Below are 20,905 nucleotides of genomic sequence, written 5' to 3' on the forward strand. Positions count from 1 at the left end.
TCCCTTTTAAGAATTCACAAGTATGTGGCCCCTGTGGTCTCTTTTCTATAGAGACTGGGTAACTAAGTTTACCTGTATTTGGAAGCTTGTTTGCTGAACAGGCTTTTGTATGAAGAGGTCTATGCTTCCACAGCGGCTTGCATCAGCCTTTTTAGGTCGCGATTGCAGGGGCGAAAGCCCCTGCTGTCGCAAAGCGATCTTTTGTAATCATTTCAGTCCTTTTCCCTTTCAAGGACTAGGCAGAGGAGACAACAGACTGTCACGCGCACGCAGCCGGCCGGAATCGGATCAGGTCACGCGCTCCGATCCCGGCCGGCTGTTCACAACACATGCACACGCAGGCAGGCACAGGCAGGCAGAGGCATTCACACACGCAGGCACAGGCAGGCACACACGCAGGCACACACGCAGGCACACACAACACACACACACACACACACACAGACAGAGGCACGCACACACATCCCCCTCCACCCCCAAACGCACCGGTAGACCGGTAGAAGCGTAAGCACTCACAACAGTGTAAAGGAAGCACTAAAAACCGGAACATGCAATTATTTCTGCAGCTACAGGGGCGCCAGGATTGCCCAAGCTTACCTTCAGAATTATTCATGTGATGCGGAGCTGCTTTGTCTAATTTGAAACCATCATTTTGTAATCCTGGCTCAATGAATAACGAACGTCTCCCCGTTGCAGAAGTGAAACTTACTTCCCGATGCGGTGATGCGTCGAAGCTTCCCATTGGTCATTGAGCGTAGCTGTCCAATTTGCTGTTAACTTCTTGCTTCTAAAGCTTCCGCATGATTGTTTGTATTGGAGCAATCCAGCATTTTAGTTGAATCGTACTAACGGAATCTTTTGATAATACAATTCTGTATGTATTTTCCCTGTCATGTTAACGCCTTAGCGTATTTGAATGGTAAAAAGTGTGAAAACCAAATAATAAACTTTCACGCTTTGATTGATTGTTACATATTTTGCTGAAGCAAAAACCTTAGTTCAGACTGAGTGATTTGATTTCATCATGGCGTTTTTTTTCTCGTATTTTGTACCACACGACCGTGACAAGCAGGTGCCCCTGGCTGGTAGTCGCATTCGCGCTCCCCTTCCATTGCATTTCTTTCCTCATCCGCTCCTTTCCCTACTCTCATTTTAAGCTTGTTCCAAATTGTCCTCCTTTCATGCTCATGTCCCTCGCCACCCTGCACCTGGTATCCCTCCCTGTCCCGTCGCTTCAGATGACTATCCATCTTCCTCTGCCCAGCTGCCTCATTTCCCCAGTGCTTTAAATGGAAATATAAAAGTACAGGTACGCCTTGTACATGTTTACGCCAGAAAAATGCAGATACTCTCCAAATAAATGTTTTGTAATATTGCTGAGAAGAGCAGATACTCTCCATTTTGCAGATACTCTGGGACATATGTACGAGCCCCTATATCCATCACAAGGTCACTGTGAGTGAAGTTATGGTGGTGATGGGGGCCGCCTCGCCTTTTTAGGTCACGCCTGCGATTGCAGGGACGAAAGCCCCTGCTGTCGCAAAGCGATCTTTTGTAATCATTTCAGTCCTTTTCCCTTTCAAGGACTAGGCAGAGGAGACAACAGACTGTCACGCGCATGCAGCCGGCCGGAATCGGATCAGGTCACGCGCTCCGATCCCGGCCGGCTGTTCACAACACATGCACACGCAGGCAGGCACAGACAGGCACAGGCAGGCACACACGCAGGCACAGGCAGGCACACACGCAGGCACACACACACACAGACAGACACACGCACACACACCCCCCCCCAAACTCACCGGGCTCTTTTAGCGTGTTCCGTGTCTCTGTCTCTCGTCAGCCAGTGGGTCAGTCTCGATCCTCGATCTCCCTCCGCAGCGCTGGTCTTCACCCGGGCCCCCTCCTGGGACCCAGGACTTCAGATGCCGCACTCCGCTTTGGAGCCGGGGCTCGGAGCTCGCATGCGCGGGCAGCCCCCGCCCTCTCACTCTCAGCCCGGGCTGCTTTCGGTTTCGTATGTGAGTGATGTCATCGCTTTGTTCTTATAACTGAAGGGTGCATACGAAGACTGATCTGCTGTCTGCCTCTCTGGATTCCTACTCCCACAACGTTATTATGCAGTTTTATATGAAGTGAACTACTGGAGCGATTTACATGAGCCCCGAATTACATTACACAAGGTCAGAATTTTGTTTAACGTACAGTGGGTTTACGTGATTTGCTCCAAATCACCAGGTGATGAGCAGACGCCAACACAAACCTGGGCCTCTAGTTTCAAAGTCTGCAGCTCTCTACCCCAACATCGTTCTGCCTGCAATACAAACGGACAGTGATTGTTCTTCGAGCAGGAGTCTGCCTACCACTTACTGCAAGTGACACCCTGCAGCAGTTCACATAGGGCGCGTGCCTTTTATGAGACAGCAGTAAAAAATGGTGCCTCATGCAAGTGACGCTGCTTAGTTAATCTCAACCCTATTGATGTGATGTGTGTACACTAACTGTGCTGTCCTCTGTTTCGCTTTTGGCAGGCGCAAGTAGGAGGAGAGGTCAAACATGTTGCAGTAATTAACTCATTGCCAGAGGCAGCTTGGTCTTTGAATTAACATCTCCATTTGTGAAGAAATGTTGAGGCTTTTCATTTTCCAATTTCGAGACACATGCAGCTGTATTATTTCCAACAAGGTATCCTTTCAATGGCACCATTTTGTCTGATCCATGCATTCAGACATGGCTCTCACGGCAGACAAGGAGCCCAATGTCATGTGTGTCACTTTGCATGCTGTTAATTCTGAACCCCATACGTATAATTTTCAAAAGGGAAACTACAAGCCCCAGAATGCAACATGCCTTTAGCTGAAGATACAGAACTGGTTGAAGTTGTCACACATGCAATGAGGGCATCTAGCAATTGCGCTTGTTCTTAATTTTAGGAATGTTGCATTTCCCTGTGATGCCGCTGCTTCTCGTATGTTCACGGTTCCCCTTTCTGCTGTCAGTCGCTGGCTCCATCACACCCCCTCTCCGACCCCCACGCAAGTTCTTGTTTTTGAATGGCGGCCCTGTCTTCTCCGCAGAAATCTACATTTCTTGTCCAAAGCCTTCACCCGTGACCTGGATTGTGACCTCCTGATGGCCGGAGGAGCTTCGAGGCAGGCTGGGCTTGGAGTGGCTTCAGGTCATCCACAGCCGAAGGGGGTGACATCTCTTTTCTTGGCAAGAGAACTTCGCCGTACTTTGAACGGGACATTCTGGTGGCCCCAGCCCCTCCGGCGGCTCTGAGTCTGAGCCATACGAGTGACGTCAGCAGAGCAGTGTGCGAAGCAGGTGGGGGTTAGTGCAAACAGGGATTAACACGGATGGATTCTGAGAGGTTAGAGGGGTTGGGGAGTGAGTGTTGTTCTGTTGACAGCCCACCGTTGAAGAGGCCTCGAAGAAGGAGTAATTAGCCAAAGTCCCTCTGTTTATTTCACATTTGCTTGTCCTGTAATGGCAGCAAGTTTATTCAGGTGGGTGTTTTGGATTTTTTAAAGTGTGTTTATGTTTGAATATATCGGACCTTGTAAGCAACAGAGGCTTAGGGTAAATTATAGGTTTCAGTGTTTGCAGAAGAATATACGCATTGGCTTCATCCCCATGGAAAAATACACAAAGTTTGTCCGATAAATGCTTAAAGACGTGTGCAAAATATAAAACCCCCAAATGACTGACGGGACATATATTTATTATTTTACATGTTCCTCACCATTCAATAAAAAAAATGACATCTATTTTCACAATGTTCTGAGATCTTGTGAATAAAGTTTGTTTTACAGTTTATTACAGGAATGTAACACTTCCAGCAGTGCGAAACAAGCAATCAAAATAGCGTCCTTAATAATTGCCAGTCATGCTTTTCTAACACAGAGGGACTTCCTTACGTCGATGCGTCATAGAATTCAAATTCATCCAGCGAATGCCTCATTGCATTTTCTCTGTAGACTCCCTAGATGAATTGGTAGGCTAAACTCTGCATTTTAAACATTACTTTGCAGGTGCTTAACAGTGCGAGGAGGACGGGGAGAGAGAGAGCAAGGAGTGCGCTGGGACTCGGGGAGGGAAGCCCCACTGGAGGGAGGGCCATCGAAGCATCTGCGGGGCTCGGACAGAAGGCCTGTCCGGAGGGGGCCCAGCCATGGCGGACCGGCCAGGGGGGGGGGCTGCCTCTCCCTGCTTAAGACCCTCAGCGTCCTGTTCTGGGTGAGGTGCAGCGCCGGCGTGTCTCACAGGGAGGAGGGAAGGATTGGGGGTACTTCCCAGGTGTCACCTGCCCCGCTACCTAGGTTCACCTATTCTGCCACCCAGCGGCTCACCTACCGCCGACCCTAATGGCCCCACTTACAGCCGGCCTTATTACCAGTTCCTCCTGCATCCCGCCCCTCTCACCTGCCCTGCTTACAGCAATCTCCTCTCCCCTGCCTACAACAATCAGCCCCTCTCCACTGCCCTGCTTTGAACCACATCCTCTCACCTGTCCTGCTTACAACAATCAACCCCTCTCGCCAGCCCTGCTTCTAACCACCTTATCTTGCCTGCTCTGCTTATAATCGGCCCCTCTCCTCTGCGTACATCCACCCCCCCTTCCCTGTGTACAACAACCAGCCCCTCTCCTCTGCTTCCAACCACCTCATCTCCCCTGCTTCCAACCACCTCATCTCCCCTGCCTTCAACAATGGACCTCTCTTCGCTACCCTGCTTACAACCACCACCTCTCACTTGCCCTGCTTACAAACGGCCCCTATGCCCTACCCTGCTTGCAACCACCATCTCTCACCTGCCCTGCTTACAAACGGCCCCTCACCTCTGCTAACCTGACACCCACCCCCCACGGGATGGCGCAGCCCTGCTTCCCAGCCAACGGCTCTTGCGCCTCATCCTCTCGGCATCACTCAGAGGCGCAGTGACCACTGGTGCAGCAGGTGCAGTGGCACCGGGTCCCAAGCGGCGCATTAAACTCTGACAATCGCTCATTTTACTCCCGCCCGAACAGTCGCAGGGCCCGTTTTCCATGTTTGCACCAGAGCCCGGGGCATAATCTCTACGGTACTTACCTGCACCAATACATTACCAGACTCTCCTCGCCTCCAAAGTGCCAGTGGGTCAAGTAATGCCCTTTGGGGCAGGTAGGGTACCTTTAAAGCTGCACTGAACGAACGAGTACATTTGTTTAAATTAACAAGTGTGCAATTTTAATTTTGCACCCGTGTTTAACATGTACAAAAAAACCTTTAATCTATAGGATAGGTAGAGACCGGTTTTTCACACAAGCTGGCGATGTTTAAAAATCTCAGACAGTTTCGCCCCACACTCCATCCCTCGCCCCACACTCCATCCCTCACACACCCTCTATCTCTCTCTCGCCCTCCCTCTATCTCTCGCCCTCCATCTATCTCTCTCTCCCCTACCTCTATCTCTCTCTCCCCCTCCCTCTATCTCTCTCTCTCGCCCTCCCTCTGTCTGTTTCGCCCTCCCTCTCTCTCTTCCCCTCCCTCTCTCTCTCTCCCCCTCCTTCTATCTCTCTCGCCCTCCATCTATCTCTCTCTCTCGCCCTCCCTCTGTCTCTTCCCCTCCCTCTATCTCTCTCTCGCCCTCCCTCTATCTCTCTCTCGCCCTCCCTCTATCTCTCTCTCGCCCTCCCTCTATCTCTCTCTCGCCCTCCCTCTATCTATCTTTCGCCCTCCCTCTATCTATCTATCGCCCTCCCTCTATCTATCTATCGCCCTCACTATCTATCCTATCACCACAGCATCACTCAGGGGCACCACAACATCACTATGCGCTACCAAACTGCTTATAAGTACAACAGTAACTTGCAATATTAATATAATATAATATTATTGCCAACATTGCTTAATATTTTGCAACAGCTCTCATCTTGCAAATCATCTTTATACACCAATACAGACTTTGCTAAAAATGTAATACAACACATTGTCATATACAATGGAAATAACTCAAACTTTAATGCTGCGAGACCTATTGCATTGCAAATGCTTGTTTATTACTTGGGTCTGGAACTAAATTTCCTAAAATCCTCTACCTGTCTTTGTACTCAAACCCAGCTTTTAGAAGCAATCCTTGATATTCAGCTCGGCAAAAGAATGAGTTAAAAAAGCATTGAACGTTGGTTACAACCTCTTTTGCCAGTAAACTGTCCCATTTAGGGTATAAAAGTTGTTAGTGGGCCTATTGCCATTTTGAATCAGGGAAATTCCCTTGTGCCATCTATGAAGGAAACCGAGTTAATAAGAGATGAGCTTGTTGTGACAGCAGTCAGTATGCCCCTTTTACGACCGTGACAATATCCAGATGGCTCAGATAAACTCTTCTGTGGTGACTGTTTCTACACATCCTAAGCGCAGGCCTCCCATTCCAAACTACAAGGGAAGGTTTGACATGCCTACAGTTACTTCTGTGGTAGGTGAAGTGCTTTACAAGCTGGAGCTATTCACATTCGGATTTTAACATACATAGAAAAGTTACACCATATAAACATTGTGGTGTTGCAGGCCATCAGGCTATGCCTCAGCAGGCTCCTGCCACGACTTGTTGGCCATGCTGTCCAACTTAAAACAGCCAAAACAACCCTGATGTATACTTTGACAAACAAGGGGGCACACGTTTTTGCTCTGTCTTTGCAGGTTTGGGACTACTAGACCATCACATGAAAGGAAAACATTTGCATGCAACACCTGCAGGGGTCCAGATCAACCAAGTAGACACTCTCTCAGGTACTCCCTGTCAGATTGCCACGGGTGGGAGCTCCATCAGAATTAGTTGCCGTACATTTTCAGGAAAGAAGGCCATCCAGCACTGTATCTGTATACCACCTTGCAGAAGAAGAAATTCCTGTGCTATGCAAGTAAGCACCGAAACGAGGATCCAGGGGCAATGCTTTTGCGACCTATATAATTAACATAATTCCCTTGCCTTTCTGACTTTTTCCACATTCCAGGAGGAGGAGGAACCCAAAAGGCTCCTGCTTATTGATATCGATTTGGCTCGTTGTCGACACAGGAACAATTTTGGTACACTGTCTTAGTGCGACTGTCCCTATACCCTCGATTCAACGAAAGTCCGATCCAAGATTCTTTCCAGATGCAACATCCTCCACCACAACTTAAAGTTGCTAAACCTGACAGCTTGTTCTAACCAGTTATGATTTGGCCATTTGGTATTTCTTTTGATTGCAAGGCAATAATAGCACAAGTATGTGAACAGGCCATGACAGACACATACAACTTTAAGTGGAAATATTTCTGTGTGTGTTGCAAAAATAAAGGGAAGAATCCCATTTTGATGCAGCCTTACCAAGTGCTGCTGTACCTGCTACATATGGCCCACAAAGGTCTCAAGTACTCCTTGGTTAGGGTTAATCTGGCTACATTATCAAGCTTCAGGCAGACCTTGTTTTCCCAGAGGTTCATCATAAAGTTAACAAAACTCTTTAGGATTTTTTCGTGTTAGTCACCCTCCAGTGTCATGAAAGTTAAAGTGCTCGGTCAGCTAATGCTGCTACCTGTTGAGCATATCCATTGGACAGATGTCAAATAACTCTTGTAAAAGAATGCACTGCTCCTGACTCTCACCTGAGCAAGGATAGTGTAGGAATTTCAAGACATCACAATTAAGAAACCGTACATTCATTTTAGAAAGCCATTTGGCATAGCAACCCTAGTTATATATTTCCATGATACCCTTAGATTTCCATCAGAACAAGCATGTAATTATTCATTCTTTCATTCTAAGCCCAGACACATCAGCATATTTATGTTCATTAATTGTACGCAGATGCATCAGCTTTTATATGGATTGAAAAAAGGAAAAAAGACATCCATTGTCTCTTTTGGTTCTTCTTATCTTGTCGTCTTTGGTACCTCTGACATTTGATGTCATTCTTGGCTGTCATGGCAGCGGCTGCCTTATGTCTAATCAGGCCACTGCTCAGTGGCTACCAACCCGCATCATTTTCTGGCACAATAAAGTTAAGTGCCTGCTTCAAGAATGAGTGAATGCACATTCCACCTAAGGCATGTCAGCGACAATTGTGCTTTCTGAAGTGCTCTGCTACATGGAAAAGCAGGCTCACTTTCACCAAGCACCAGAGCCTGTCCTGCCATACAGTCTTTTATCAGGGTTCTGTGTTAAATAGGGGAGTATATTTTGAATTTCCCTGAATCCAACATAGCACAGCATGGTGGGTGGCTTAGCCTGCCCAGCCAAGGAAGTGGATCATCCATCAATACTTTAAATGTGAAAGAACAGGAGGACTTGGGTATTTTGGAATAATCCTGCTTTTGAAGGTTTAATGACCTTGGACATTGTGTTTATGCATACATATGAAGTACTGAGTAATTTTGATTGACTCTTCTTCAGGGCTTTCCTTGAAAGAGGATGAGTAGTGGCTATTCCCGCAAACTCGTGCACCTGTATATTTCTTTTCGGTACTCCGTTAAATAGCATACCATTTTTGGTGATCGTGGTAGGTGCGGTTTCTGTTCTTCTTGCCCCAAACATCTATTTTTTGTTGTTACTTGTCTGTAAGATGCCTATAAAAGTGGGGCTCTAACTTTCCCACTTTCTTGATTTATCAAGGAAGGGGGTATTTACCAGATTAATTGAAGAAATTATGAGATTCACTTTTGGTGTCTTGTATAGTCAATATCTCAGTGGCTAGGGGCATTAACATGAAGCTTCCAATTTTGCTGATGTGGATTTTGGTCTACCTGTGACTCTGAAACTGTTGGCCTGTTGTAGAGACATCTGCCAAGAAGGCGGCCAGCTACTCGGCGGTGCTGGGGCAGCCTCGGAAATCGCGCACCTACCTGGGTGCTCAACCAGAGATCACCCACCTTTGGCGTTGATCTTCAGGCCTCCTCGAACTGACCTCAAGTCTTCCATTCATCCTGCAGGAGGTGCAACTACTGTTGTGATGACACACCCAAGTGTTCTGCAGCTACAAGCAATTGCGACCTGAAGTACTTGCAACTACGAATAACTGTGACCGGGGACACAGACAAGAGTGACCACCTCCAATCCCCATCAAAGCATATCACCACCAAGTGCTGAAGTGGCTGGTGATGACTGCGAGCCAGCATGATCTTCACACAAGTTTCACACACCAGCAGTGTTCCCGGGCAGCTCAAAGGTGGCCTCAACAATCACTGCCTATCTGGACCTTCAAGTGGGTGCATTACCATTCTCTGATTCTTTATTCTGTCCTCAAAAAAGGTGGATCATTTTTCTTAGTAAAATTCCACATTCCCCTGTGTCAGTGGTATTTGGGATTTATTCTCTGTATTAAAGAGGTTTTAGGATGATATTTTCCTTTGGCAGTTTTTTTAACCAGTGAGTTGAGTTGAGTTAGAGCCTTGAGTCTTCCTGTCATATTTGCTATTAGGATAACACTGGGCCATTTCGGACAGGTATTAGACTTGGCTACTTACCTACAATGAAGATTTAGAACACCTGTGGGCTTCTATTTTGACATGTGAAGGTGTTAGAAGATTTTGTTGCTCATTAGCTGTCCTACATTTTCCTGATTGAATGTTTATTGTGCAATATTGTACCTAATCCCAAACAAATACTACCTTCCAGATTAAAGGTTTTTTTTGGTTATCGTTTTGAAGATCTTCATACATCCAGTGTTGAAGCTTTTTCTTGGACTTACAGGGTTGCAGGTTTACTGCAACCTAGTATCCAAAAGGTTTCTTAGGTTAATCCTAAGAACTCAATGCATTGCTAAATGGACATCCTTACCTTATTTGTAAATAAATGTGACCCACGAAGAATCCAGAAAGGATAAGAAAGAAGGAAAGGAAAATAAAAATCATTAAAGATTACCCACATGTAGTCTGCAAGGTTTCCTCTGGTGTTGATGAACCAAAAGATTACCAGTGTGTATACTAGATAATTTAAACCAAAACTATTAGAAACTAATAGGAAAAGAAAGTACAATGAGCTAGTACAAAATAACAACTAACCCTAGTGCTTTCCCTACCACAACACCGAATGGGGAGGCCAAGAGGCTGGACTCATTTGACAAGAGGATGTCCTCCTCTGCCAGCCTAGGACTACGGGCCGTAAACAACATACGCCTTTAGGGGTGATACACCCTCACAGGTTGGCATTCGGTTGCGCAAGTGCTGCCCATGGTCTTGGAGGATGCCAGAGTCATACTGTAGCAGGCTATTGTGGATGGTAGAGACACAGCAAAGTTCACTATTGGCTGCAGACTAGACACTACCGACTCGCTAGGCAGAACGATTGCATCGTCAGTGGCACAAATATGCCATGCCTGGTTGAGGTCCAACGGCTTTCCGGGGCATGTCCAGGCATCACTAATTGAAATGCTTTTGATGGCAACTGCCTTTTTGGCGATAAGGCAGATTCAGCGCAGGAGCACTTTAAGGACAGCAGGAGTACTTTAAGGACAGCTGGGCTACTGCCAGGTCATTGGACCTCTCCATGGCCATCCGCCAGCCAGTGGCGGCTCCTCCGCTAAGGAGTGCCGCCCCACTGCTGCAAAGCAGTGAAAGAACAAACAAAAAAAAGATAACTCACGGTTATTATCATTGTAGTTGTTCCTGCTAGGCTTCTTTGCAGGGTGGGCTGGTCTGCTATGCTCTCAGAGCAGGGGAGGAGTGGTTTGTCCACTCCAAGTGCGCAGTAACTGTTTGGCCGGCCCTCTAGGGCTGGTCAAACAGACACTCGCACTTCACATGTTATCCATACAGGGTGCAATCCATGCCGGACTATACTGCAGCCAACCCCATTCTACCTTTCGCCCATTCTGTGGTTACACTAGGGGTTTACCAGCCTCCTCCAGTCCTGCCAACCCTCAAGGTCAACAGGCTCTAAAGTCATTTCGTGACCATGGACACAGTTCAAACAAGCCTTGTGGGACAACAGCCAGAGGTCGACCCAGTCTGCAGTCCCTCAGACTGCCTCCATATGACTTTAGCTTGCCCTCCCTCATACCATCACAGCAGGATCTGCCATTACCTGCCCACTGGCAACTCCTCATCATGTGACAAGTGGCTACTTTAGATTGTTCAGAGGGGTTACACCAATCCCTTTTTGGATGCCCTGCCGACCATGCCAACATTTTTCGATTGGCTAACAGAGGATCATCTCTCCCAGCTTCTCAGGAAGTACATGCTATTTTGGCCAAAGGAGCCATCGAGAGGCTGCCAGCATCAGAAGTAGGTCTTGGTTGCTATTCCTGCTATGTTCTGGTGCCCAAAAAGGATGGAGGCCTCCACCCCATTCAGACCTGTGACCTCTTAACTTCCACCTGAGGGAGAAGTTTAAGATGCCCACATTGGCTCAGGTTCTGTTTACCCTGGAGACTGGACGGTAGCGGTTTACTATTTCTATATCCCCATCCTGGTTCACAGTGAGACACGAGCATTATCCATTTGTTGTGCTCCCCTTTACCCACCAAGGTAATGGTGGTGGATGCAGAACATCTGCAGAGTTTGGGTGTTCTAGTCTTACCTAGACGACTGGCTGTTGAAGGCGGGCTAGCCGCAGGCGATCATCTCTCACTTTTAGATTATAGCAGGCCTCCTGCATTCACTGAGGGTAGCTATAAGCGTATCAATGTCACACCTCTCTGACATTGTTTATCATCAGAGCTGTTCTGGAAACAGTACAGTTTCAGGCCTGTCCTCCAGAACGGCGAGTCCAGAATATTCTGCCTATGATTCCGATGTTTCAGCCTTTATCCTTGATTCTGGTGGCACTGACTCTGAAACTGTTGGGCCTTATTGCCTCCTGCATCCTGCTGGTACTGCATGTCCATTAGCATATGCAAGCTCTGAAGTGGGACTGAAAATCCGAATTGGCACAGCATCAGGAGATTCGTGGTATTGTAACAAACAGGACAGGATGGCGTTGTGGACCTTGTGTCGTGAGGTCCTGCTTCTCTGAACATGGCATCAACGTCTGGGCATTTCCCTGGTGGTTCGACATCTAGCGGGGCTCTCTTAACGCTAGAGCAGACAAAATCCACTGTCAATGCCTAGGTGATTATGAATGGAGTCTTCATCCAGAGGTGGTACAAAGTCTGTTTATAAATTGGGTAGAACTTTGGTTACATCTGTTCGCCACCGTTTAGAAAGATCAATGTTAGCACTTCTGTGTGCTGGAGTTTCCAATGGGTTTCTTGCTCAGAGCCGCGTTTCGTCACGATTATGTCGTTCAGGCCTCCTGTAAGCCTTTCCACCAATATCACTCTTGCCCAAAGTTCCCGAGGAGATCAGGCATGACTGGGCATAAGTCATTGTTATTGCTCCCAATTGGACATGGAGAGTTGGTGTCCCAAAACCTGAGCATGAACATTAATCCACTCATCAGGCTGCCTCTTCTGCATGATCTACTGTTGCAGCAGCAGGGCAGGGTCCTGCACCCAGATTGATGCACAATCCGCCTTTATGCATGGAGATTGAGTATGGCAGTAGACCGTTTTTGACCTTCCTCCTGAAGCCTATGATTTAATTCTGGCAGCTAGGCGTCCCACAATCAAGACGGTGTATGCCTGCCATTGGGAGAAATGTTGTCTTGCTGTGTTTCCAAAGATGCTGGTCCCTTTCTGCACCGTTGTCCCGGGTTTTGTTTGTTCTCTCATTGGCCTGGCAAGGCTTTGCTCTTGGCACTGTTAAAGGATATCTTTCAGTTGTATCTGCTTTATTGCGGTTGCCAGATTATCCCTCCCTGTTAGTTTCCTGTTGTGATTCTTTTTCTAAAGGACCCAAGCATATGTTTCTTCCAAGACCCTTCATCATGCACAAATGGGACCTGAACCTGGTTCTCACTTTCTTGATGTATGCGCCCTTACACAATTGTTCTCTTCGTTTATTACCATCAAAACGGCATTCTGATGGAAGTTACATTGGCCAGGAGGGTTAGTAAACTGCAAGCACTTCTGTGCACCATCATTACATATTATACCCAAAATGACTGGTGTTGAGTACTTAAACCTACTCTTTTCCGAAAGTGGTGTCACCTTTTCATGTAGACCAGTCCATCACCTTGCCTAACTTATTTGCTCTGCCTTAGCCTTCCAAAGAAGAGGAAGGACTCTACTGCCTTGAACCAAAAGTGCCTCGTCATTCTACAATGATCGTACCAGAGAGCGCTTTGGAATGGTCAGCTCTTCGTTGGGTACACCGTTGCGAAGAGAAAGGAAAGGTATGCAAAAGCAGACCACCTCACAATGGATTGCGCTCTGCATTAAAATCTGCAAGGCATTGGCCAAAAAGCAACCTCCTGAGGGCGTGCACACCCATTACAGTAGAGCCAAGGCTGCGTCCACTGTTAGCTTGCAAAGTCTCTGTCCTGGTCATGTGTCGGGCTGCAGCATGGACATCTCTGCACTCTTTTACTATGCACTACTGTCTTGGACAGTTAGATCCCTCATGATGGTAACTTTTCCTGTTCGGTCCCACAGGACTTTTTGATCTAATCTGTTTGCAGACCCACCTTTGGGGAGGTATTGCTTGGGTTTCTATTCTAAGGTAAGGAATCTGTGGCAAAATGATTGTATCAGATGAACAAGTTGCTTACCCTTGATACTAATTTATCTGGTATAGACTTCATCTCGCCGCAGATTCTTTACCGACTCTTCCTTCATCCCCACTCTGTGAATTGATTTCTCCTTATTGGGTAACCCTAATGAAGTTCTTAATGTCTGCACACTGGTACATCGTACTTCTTCGCACTGTACTTCTTGCGTGGAAAGATCGTGAAAAGTAACTGATGTCAGCATGCTGGGGTGATGCCTCTATAGGCACCGCTTATGTAACTTCATATGCTGACGCAGAGCTGAACGACGCACCTACGTGGAGGTACTGCTCAAAGTTTCCAGATCCAGTCTGACGCCTGGGGATTATTCTAAGGTAAGAAATCTGTGGCTAAAGAGTCTACCAGATACGGTGTTACCCAAAGGTATGTAACTTGTTTTTTATCTCCGTATTGTTCTTCCGAACGGATATAACATTTTTATCTAGGCCGAGGCACGTGCCCTTATCTATTGCTTGAGTTAGAAAATCATACTATTGCTCTGCACCCTTAATGAGCTAAAAAAAAGTATCAAGAAGAGAAATAAACTTCTGAATCAATTCAGAAGACTAGCATGACAGTAAGTTTATTTCTCTTCTTGAGCACTTGGTTCTGATGATGATGAAAGAAATTCAGTAATTCAACTCGTGGAAGCCATATCCAGTGGCTGTATCCTTGTTTTCCTTTTAGTTTTCCCATAATATTCTCCTTTGGGAGCCCCAAAGAAACGCTGTTCTGTCTGTTGAGAAACTCCCCCAAAGCTCATTAGTTCTCCTTTCTTATTGATGCGTTTTAAAGTTTCCCAAATGTATTTATTAAAGTGGTGCAGTGTAATGTAGTAGATGGAGCCTGTAACATTAGTTTTAATGCTTTTCATTGGGGGTTGCAGGTGCGCTTAATCATGGGACTCGGTGTCCTACAGCCCTGGCGTAACCTTAAATAGGACAGGTCGTATAGTCAGAGATCTGCTAATAGTCCTCTGACAGATCCCCAACAGTCATACAGTGGTTCGCCACAATAAGGAGTTCAGCAGATAAACTATTTTATTTTGCATTTTCCAAAGAAAACAAGTAAACAAAACACATCGTACAAATCTGCCAAGAATAATGATGGGTAATCAAAAAAAAATGAGAAGAAAAGAAAAGTGGATTGAATAGCAGAACATCCACACCCGGACATTTTGTGGAATAATCAATACAGCAGAAGCCCTTCCCCTACCACCGCCACCATCCCGTACCCCCCACACCAGCACACACACACAAATTCTATTTCAACTGATCCCTCCTCAGGGTCAGAAGGACATAATGTGGATATCAGAGGCGTGTATTATCTTGGACATTGTCATATGAAACCCTCCTGTTGTTGGCGCTTGATGGGAGTATTAAAGGGGTGCCATACAGCATTAAATTTGGCCATCTGATTCTGAATAACACTCAGTTTCCCCATTGCGTAAATAGACCACACCTATCCCCACCACATACTGCAAGGAGGAGGTGAGAGAGCAGGCTTCCCACAGGAGTCCTTGTGGGAAAAATGCTATTGTCACCTGGGTCACCTAAGAGAAGTGTCAGTGGTTCCAGTGGGAGTTGAAAGTTGGTCATGGACTGCACTGTACCTAGAATCTCAACCCAGAATGTCTAGATCACAGGTCATGACACGTGTAAAAAAAAGTACCCCTCTCTCCACACCCTTCCAGCACTCCCAAACATCTTAGCCAGTCTAACAGGTGTAAGATATCAGCGGATCAATATCTTGTGGGCGTTCTCTTTATAGCAGACACAAATTGAAGATTTAGCCGGTCTTGGCCAAATGGCCCCCCAAGTGTCATTAGAGATCTCCTTAGCAAACTCCCTCTCCCATTGCTGTTCATAGGCATGATGCTTGCAAGGAAGGGGTTAACTCTAAGAGGCAACGGTAGAGCCAAGATATGCCTTTCTGGCGAAGATTAGTGAGATAGTGACTTAGTGAAATGCTTGTTGCACTGGAGGGTCAGACGTGCCAGGGGCCTACCCACCCAATGGAGTGCTTGAGTCAGTATAAAGCTGTTGAGTTAAGTAAAATTTGGTGTCCAAGTCACCCCTTGGCCTTAAATCACCATTATCGTTGAAGTTGCTCAATATAGGGAAAAGCCCTTGAGCCCATTGAAATGAGGCCAGATGGGCACCACCCGGGTGAAAACCAGGATTGTGCATCAAAGGCTTCAGCTGAAAGTGGTAGGTTGGGAATGCCCTACGTTGGGGTACCTCTCTCCAGTAAGCTAGGAGCAAAGACGTTAAAGGTAACAAGTGACAATGGGGGAGCATTTGCCCCGGAAAGCTTCGAAATTCACAGCAACCCTGACAATGGGGCGGAAGAAAAAGCCTGCTCCACCTGAACCCAGGATTTCCAATGCAGTGAAGGGTGGAGTTACGCCTCCAAGAAAGGTGGAGACATCCGGGAAGCCCAAGCCACCTTCCAAAACCGGACTGCCTCGCGTTGCTTGTGCCACACAAGGAGACTTACCTCCCCATATAAAATCCAGGAGTTTTGTGTGGATGTGTGTACGGATCAAAAAATGAAGGGCCAGCGAAAGAGTCTGGAGGGCAAACAACAACCAGGGCATAAAGTCATTTTCACACTGTTGAGTCTGACTAACCAGGATATCTCCAGTTTCCCCCAACTGTATCACTTCAGCGATCTTAATCAAATCTATCCTGCACACCTACTGTAAGTCGAGGTGATTTTGCATGCCTCAGTGATGATCGGCAGTGCTGCACTGCAGTGTTTCTCTTGCTTTCTCAAATTACTCTTGTGCTGGGCTCTCGCAGGGTTCTTGTTTCTTGGGTTGAGTCATGCCGTGCTGTGCCTCAGCTTGTCTTATGCCATTGCCCTGCCGCTCTGCTGTCACCGTGTTGCGGTTACTGTCCCAGTGTCTCAGACCAGTTTAGCTAAGCATTGAACCACTAATCTTGGAGTATAATAATTGGTGAACAGCATGCCTGAAAACAGAATAGAGGCAAAACATAGCCTGGTAGTCTTAAATGCAGACTTTAACTCAATAAAAAAAGTGATAAATTATCCCCTGCCACTCAATAGCGCATTTTATTCTTCAAAATTGAGCCTCAGTTTAATTTGTATGAGCATCCATTCTCCTTCAGTCTACTCTCCTATCCTAGAGTTATAGTCCCGAACTGCATCCTAACACCATCTTCCCTTCATCTCGCCTGCACCTCCTAGATTGAGTATTGACTGCTTGGCCCAAGAGCCTCCCCAATTAGTATTACAACCTTATCTAACTAGTTTACTTAGTAATCACAAACGGCACAGACACTTCCATATGAAATTGTAGTCTATTGCTCCAGAGCACTGACTGCATCTGACTGCTTCGAAGTATGTTCTTGAAAGTATACAGAAGACCACAGCACCTCCAAACACTTTTGTATATAAATTAATATTCTTGCCATAAAACTGAAGTCCTATGTTGCCAAAGCTGTTTTCTTCAAGCGATCAGTTTGTTGTTGACTTGGTTATTCTTTGCCGTTTTTAGGTCGAGCCTGGGCAGCGCATACTCTGCTCTGCGAGGCATGCTATATTCGAGTATGGACTTGAAGCTCCGCCCATATTTTTCTTTGGCTTGTGTCGTTGTCCTTGGTAAATGCTGGCTTCTGATTTGTTAATAGGCTTAATAGTCCCTCCTTAGTACCCCCCTTGTCTTCATTCGTAACTTACCATGAGAACTGGCCATTTTACTTCTGTTGCACAGTATGTCTAATTTACTCTAAGCGCTATTTTCTTTAATGGGTTTCTCCTACTCCAGGAACCACATGCTTTCCTGCAACTTTCAGCACACCGCACGCTTTCACTTTCCAAGCAGCCTGGAACAATGGCAGTTGCTCCTTTGAAGTGAAATAGGTCTCGCATTCACAAGAGTTTGAGCTATTAGCATTGTAAATGACAATGCCTTTTTTGTGTTAATTATCAAAACAGATAAATGAAAAGGCATTGTCATTTACAATGCCAATAGCTTAAACTCTCGCAAATGCAAGACCTTTTGGATTGCAAATGCTTGTTTTGGATCTGTTATTCCAGAGTCGGGATTTGCACGAAAGAAACTTCACGATGTAGTAAATCACACTTTGTGATTGTAAGGTTCTTTGGGTGACCTTCCTTTCTGGAGGAGCTTTAAGTTGTTCACAGGCACACCCTCCCCACATGCCACTGCTATTATTTCTGCTTTTAGCCTTCCAGTACATATTGGCGCTTCAGGATTTTAATTTCGCTTGTATTCTGCCGCATCACTTAAAGCCTGTGTTACTGAGACATACGAAACTGGTAAGCAACCATGGAACAAGTTAGTGCGAAGCAAGTATGGCTGTTAGAAAAAAATCATTTTAATCTTTCAGTTGTAGACCAAGAGATCCGCTTACAACAGAAGTGCTGGGGGCGTGGTGAAGTTTGTGCATTCTACAACGGGAGAGGGCATAGTTCAGCATGTAGATAATACACTTTAATGTGTTTTGCAATGCAGCAGCTAAATACAGTGCTCTTTTCAACTAGGACTATCCAACATATACAATCCTCGGTCAAGGCCAGTACCAGCAGTGTTACCCAGGATCTTCCTACAGCGTCACGGCCCCAACAGGCACAGTCACGGAGACAAATACGGTATCAACATCTGAATACCAGACTGCTAAATTAGAGAGTGGAATGCCTCCTCTGAGAACATCAAGACTTCCCTCTGGTAAACTGTCTTTTTTTTACTGTCAATATTCTTTGGTTTGCTTTACTATGCATGTGTTAAGTATTGTCGATAAAGTGATCAATTGCCCATCAATTAAACCACCACAAACTGGCAGATGTAGGTAACTGCAGCATGAGTTGTAAAGTTTAATCTTTTGCCTTCCCAAGAAAGGGCGCAAGGTGCTTGCCTATTTAAACAGACATGGAATACAGGTTGCGCTGTTGCAAGAGACGCAACTGGCTCCAAATGCGTCATGTGGGGCGCTCGAAAGGTGGGCGGGCTACCGTGTGGCCGCTTCGTACTCCTCCTATGCACGGGGTGTGCTGATATTGTTCAAGCGCAGGGTGGAGTTCCAGGCGTTGCAGTTTAAGGCAAGGTAAAACACCCAGGCAAAACAAGGAAAAGCAATCTGGCAAAGTAAAGTTATAATAAAATAAAATTCGATAAACAAGAACGAAACACAAGGAAAAGAGCAATAACAATAATACAATATGATAGCATATAGAATGTAATTATAATTTATTTTTTTATATAAACATGTTCAATATTTCATAAAAAGCAAATAAAGTATATTTTAAAAGTTCATTAAAACAAAAACAGGTTTTTTAATCACAATGGTATACAAGAATCCCGGGAAACATTAGACTATTGATAATTCCCAGAATTGATTGAAGGAACTTAAGTCTCTCAATGCGTTTCGACACATACAATGTCTTCATCAGGACAATTTCAGCATATTTCTTTAAACGTGAGGTGAGAATTTTTACGTTTAGATTCGGAATTAAAAGTAGTGCCTGTTTAGAAAATCTTTAAAGATCGAATGGCTTGATCAAGTAATAGCGGCAGGGCTTCAAGTTAGTTGCAGCCTTCGGGTGACTTGATTAAATAACAACTGCAGGACTTCGAACTAGTTGTGCCATACAGGAATCAAACGGGCAGTGTGGATCGTAATTACGCTATTCTGATAGCTTAAACAAGTCAGAACCGGCGTCTGCTCCCGGCTTTTTGTTAAATAGCTGTCGGAAGTATGCAGAGCTTCATCCGCATGCGTGCCTCTTTAGTTCAGCTTACTCGATATCGAAACGGCGTCGCGGGTGGCTTCCGGTAACTCGTCCGTCTCGAAAAGTTTTTTTACTGTCAATATTCTTTGGTTTGCTTTACTGCGCATGTGTTAAGTATTTTTGTCGATAAAGTGATCAATTGCCCATCAATTAAACCACCACAAACTGGCAGATGTAGGTAACTGCAGCATGAGTTGTAAAGTTTAATCTTTTGCCTTCCCAAGAAAGGGCGCCAGGTGCTTGCCTATTTAAACAGACATGGAATACAGGTTGCGCTGTTGCAAGAGACACAACTGACTCCAAATGCGTCATGTGGGGCGCTCGAAAGGTGGGCGGGCTACCGTGTGGCCGCTTCGTAATCCTCCTATGCACGGGGTGTGCTGATATTGTTCAAGCGCAGGGTGGAGTTCCAGGCGTTGCACACATATGTAGATGATGAGGGGAGATGGGCTATGGTATGCGGGAAGCTGTGTGGAAAACTGGTTATCATTGTCAATATGTATGGTCCCATAGTGGATGATCCGACATGTGTGGCGCGTATTTGTGAGCGACTGAGGGACTGGCCTGATGACCCTGTCATTTGGGGGGGGACCTGAATACATACCTGAATGTACAGTTGGATAAATCGAACCCTGAAACACGTCGCACCCCAAGAGTAGCCGTAAATGTGCTGCGAGTCATGGAGGAGTTTGGGTTGTGTGATGTATGGCGACTTCGCAATCCGGGGAGAAAGGAGGGTATGCATGCTATGCCCATGCATGGGAGCTGGTCACGACTGGATTACTGGTTGATTGGAGATGAGATTTTGGAATGGGTTGTTGAGGTGGCGCCTCTTGCTCGCACTCTGTCAGATCATAACCCGGTACGGCTGATGTTGAAACTCCCGAGCAGAGCCAGACGTCCATTTGCGTGGAGATTGCGCACTGAGGCGCTCTTAGATCCTGTGTATGATAAAACTATACATGACGCTATTGAACAATATTTCAACTTAATAAGGGCACGGTCGATCAGGCTGCCACATTATGGGAGGCCTTCAAGGTCACCATTCGAGGAGTATGTATTGGGACTGCTGCGGGCATCCTTCGTGACATAAGGGCGCGTTTGCAGAAACTTGAGGTGGAGCTGCGAGATCTGGAGAGGGATTACGCGAACTGCCCCGATTTATCCACGTTGGGTAGAATACAGGAACTACTGATGGAATACGACTCGCAGGCGGAAGCAGAGATAAAATATATATCTCGCAGACCTGCAGCTAGGAGATACGGGGAGGCAGGCAGGCCTGGTCGGACGTTGGCATTCAAAATAAAGGCGAGATCGGAGCACACACGCGTGGATAGAATAGTGATGCTGACGGCGGTGAGCATTGCACCCCGGAGGCCATAACGGAGCAATTTTGTATTTTTTACAAGGATCTGTAGAGTGCGAGAGGGCCGCTACCGACGGAAGAATTTGATGCATATTTGGAAGATATAGCGTGTGCTTGGTTGTCAGATGCGCAGCGACGGTATCTCTGTGTTCCAAT

General features: G+C 46.2%; 1 protein-coding gene across 3 annotated transcripts in view; it reads left to right on the plus strand.

Moving 5' to 3' along the window:
• The window catches only part of EYA3 (EYA transcriptional coactivator and phosphatase 3), an 860,742-nt gene that overhangs the window by 536,055 nt on the left and 303,782 nt on the right, over positions 1-20,905 (plus strand). For all 3 annotated transcript variants that reach the window (XM_078682511.1, XM_078682514.1, XM_078682513.1), the window contains one exon: positions 18,139-18,322. In XM_078682511.1, coding sequence (XP_078538637.1) covers positions 18,139-18,322 — 184 coding nt within the window. The remainder of the gene's footprint in view (positions 1-18,138; positions 18,323-20,905) is intronic.

This window comes from Lissotriton helveticus, chromosome 3_1, assembly GCF_964261635.1.
Source record: "Lissotriton helveticus chromosome 3_1, aLisHel1.1, whole genome shotgun sequence".
Lineage (NCBI taxonomy): Eukaryota > Metazoa > Chordata > Amphibia > Caudata > Salamandridae > Lissotriton > Lissotriton helveticus.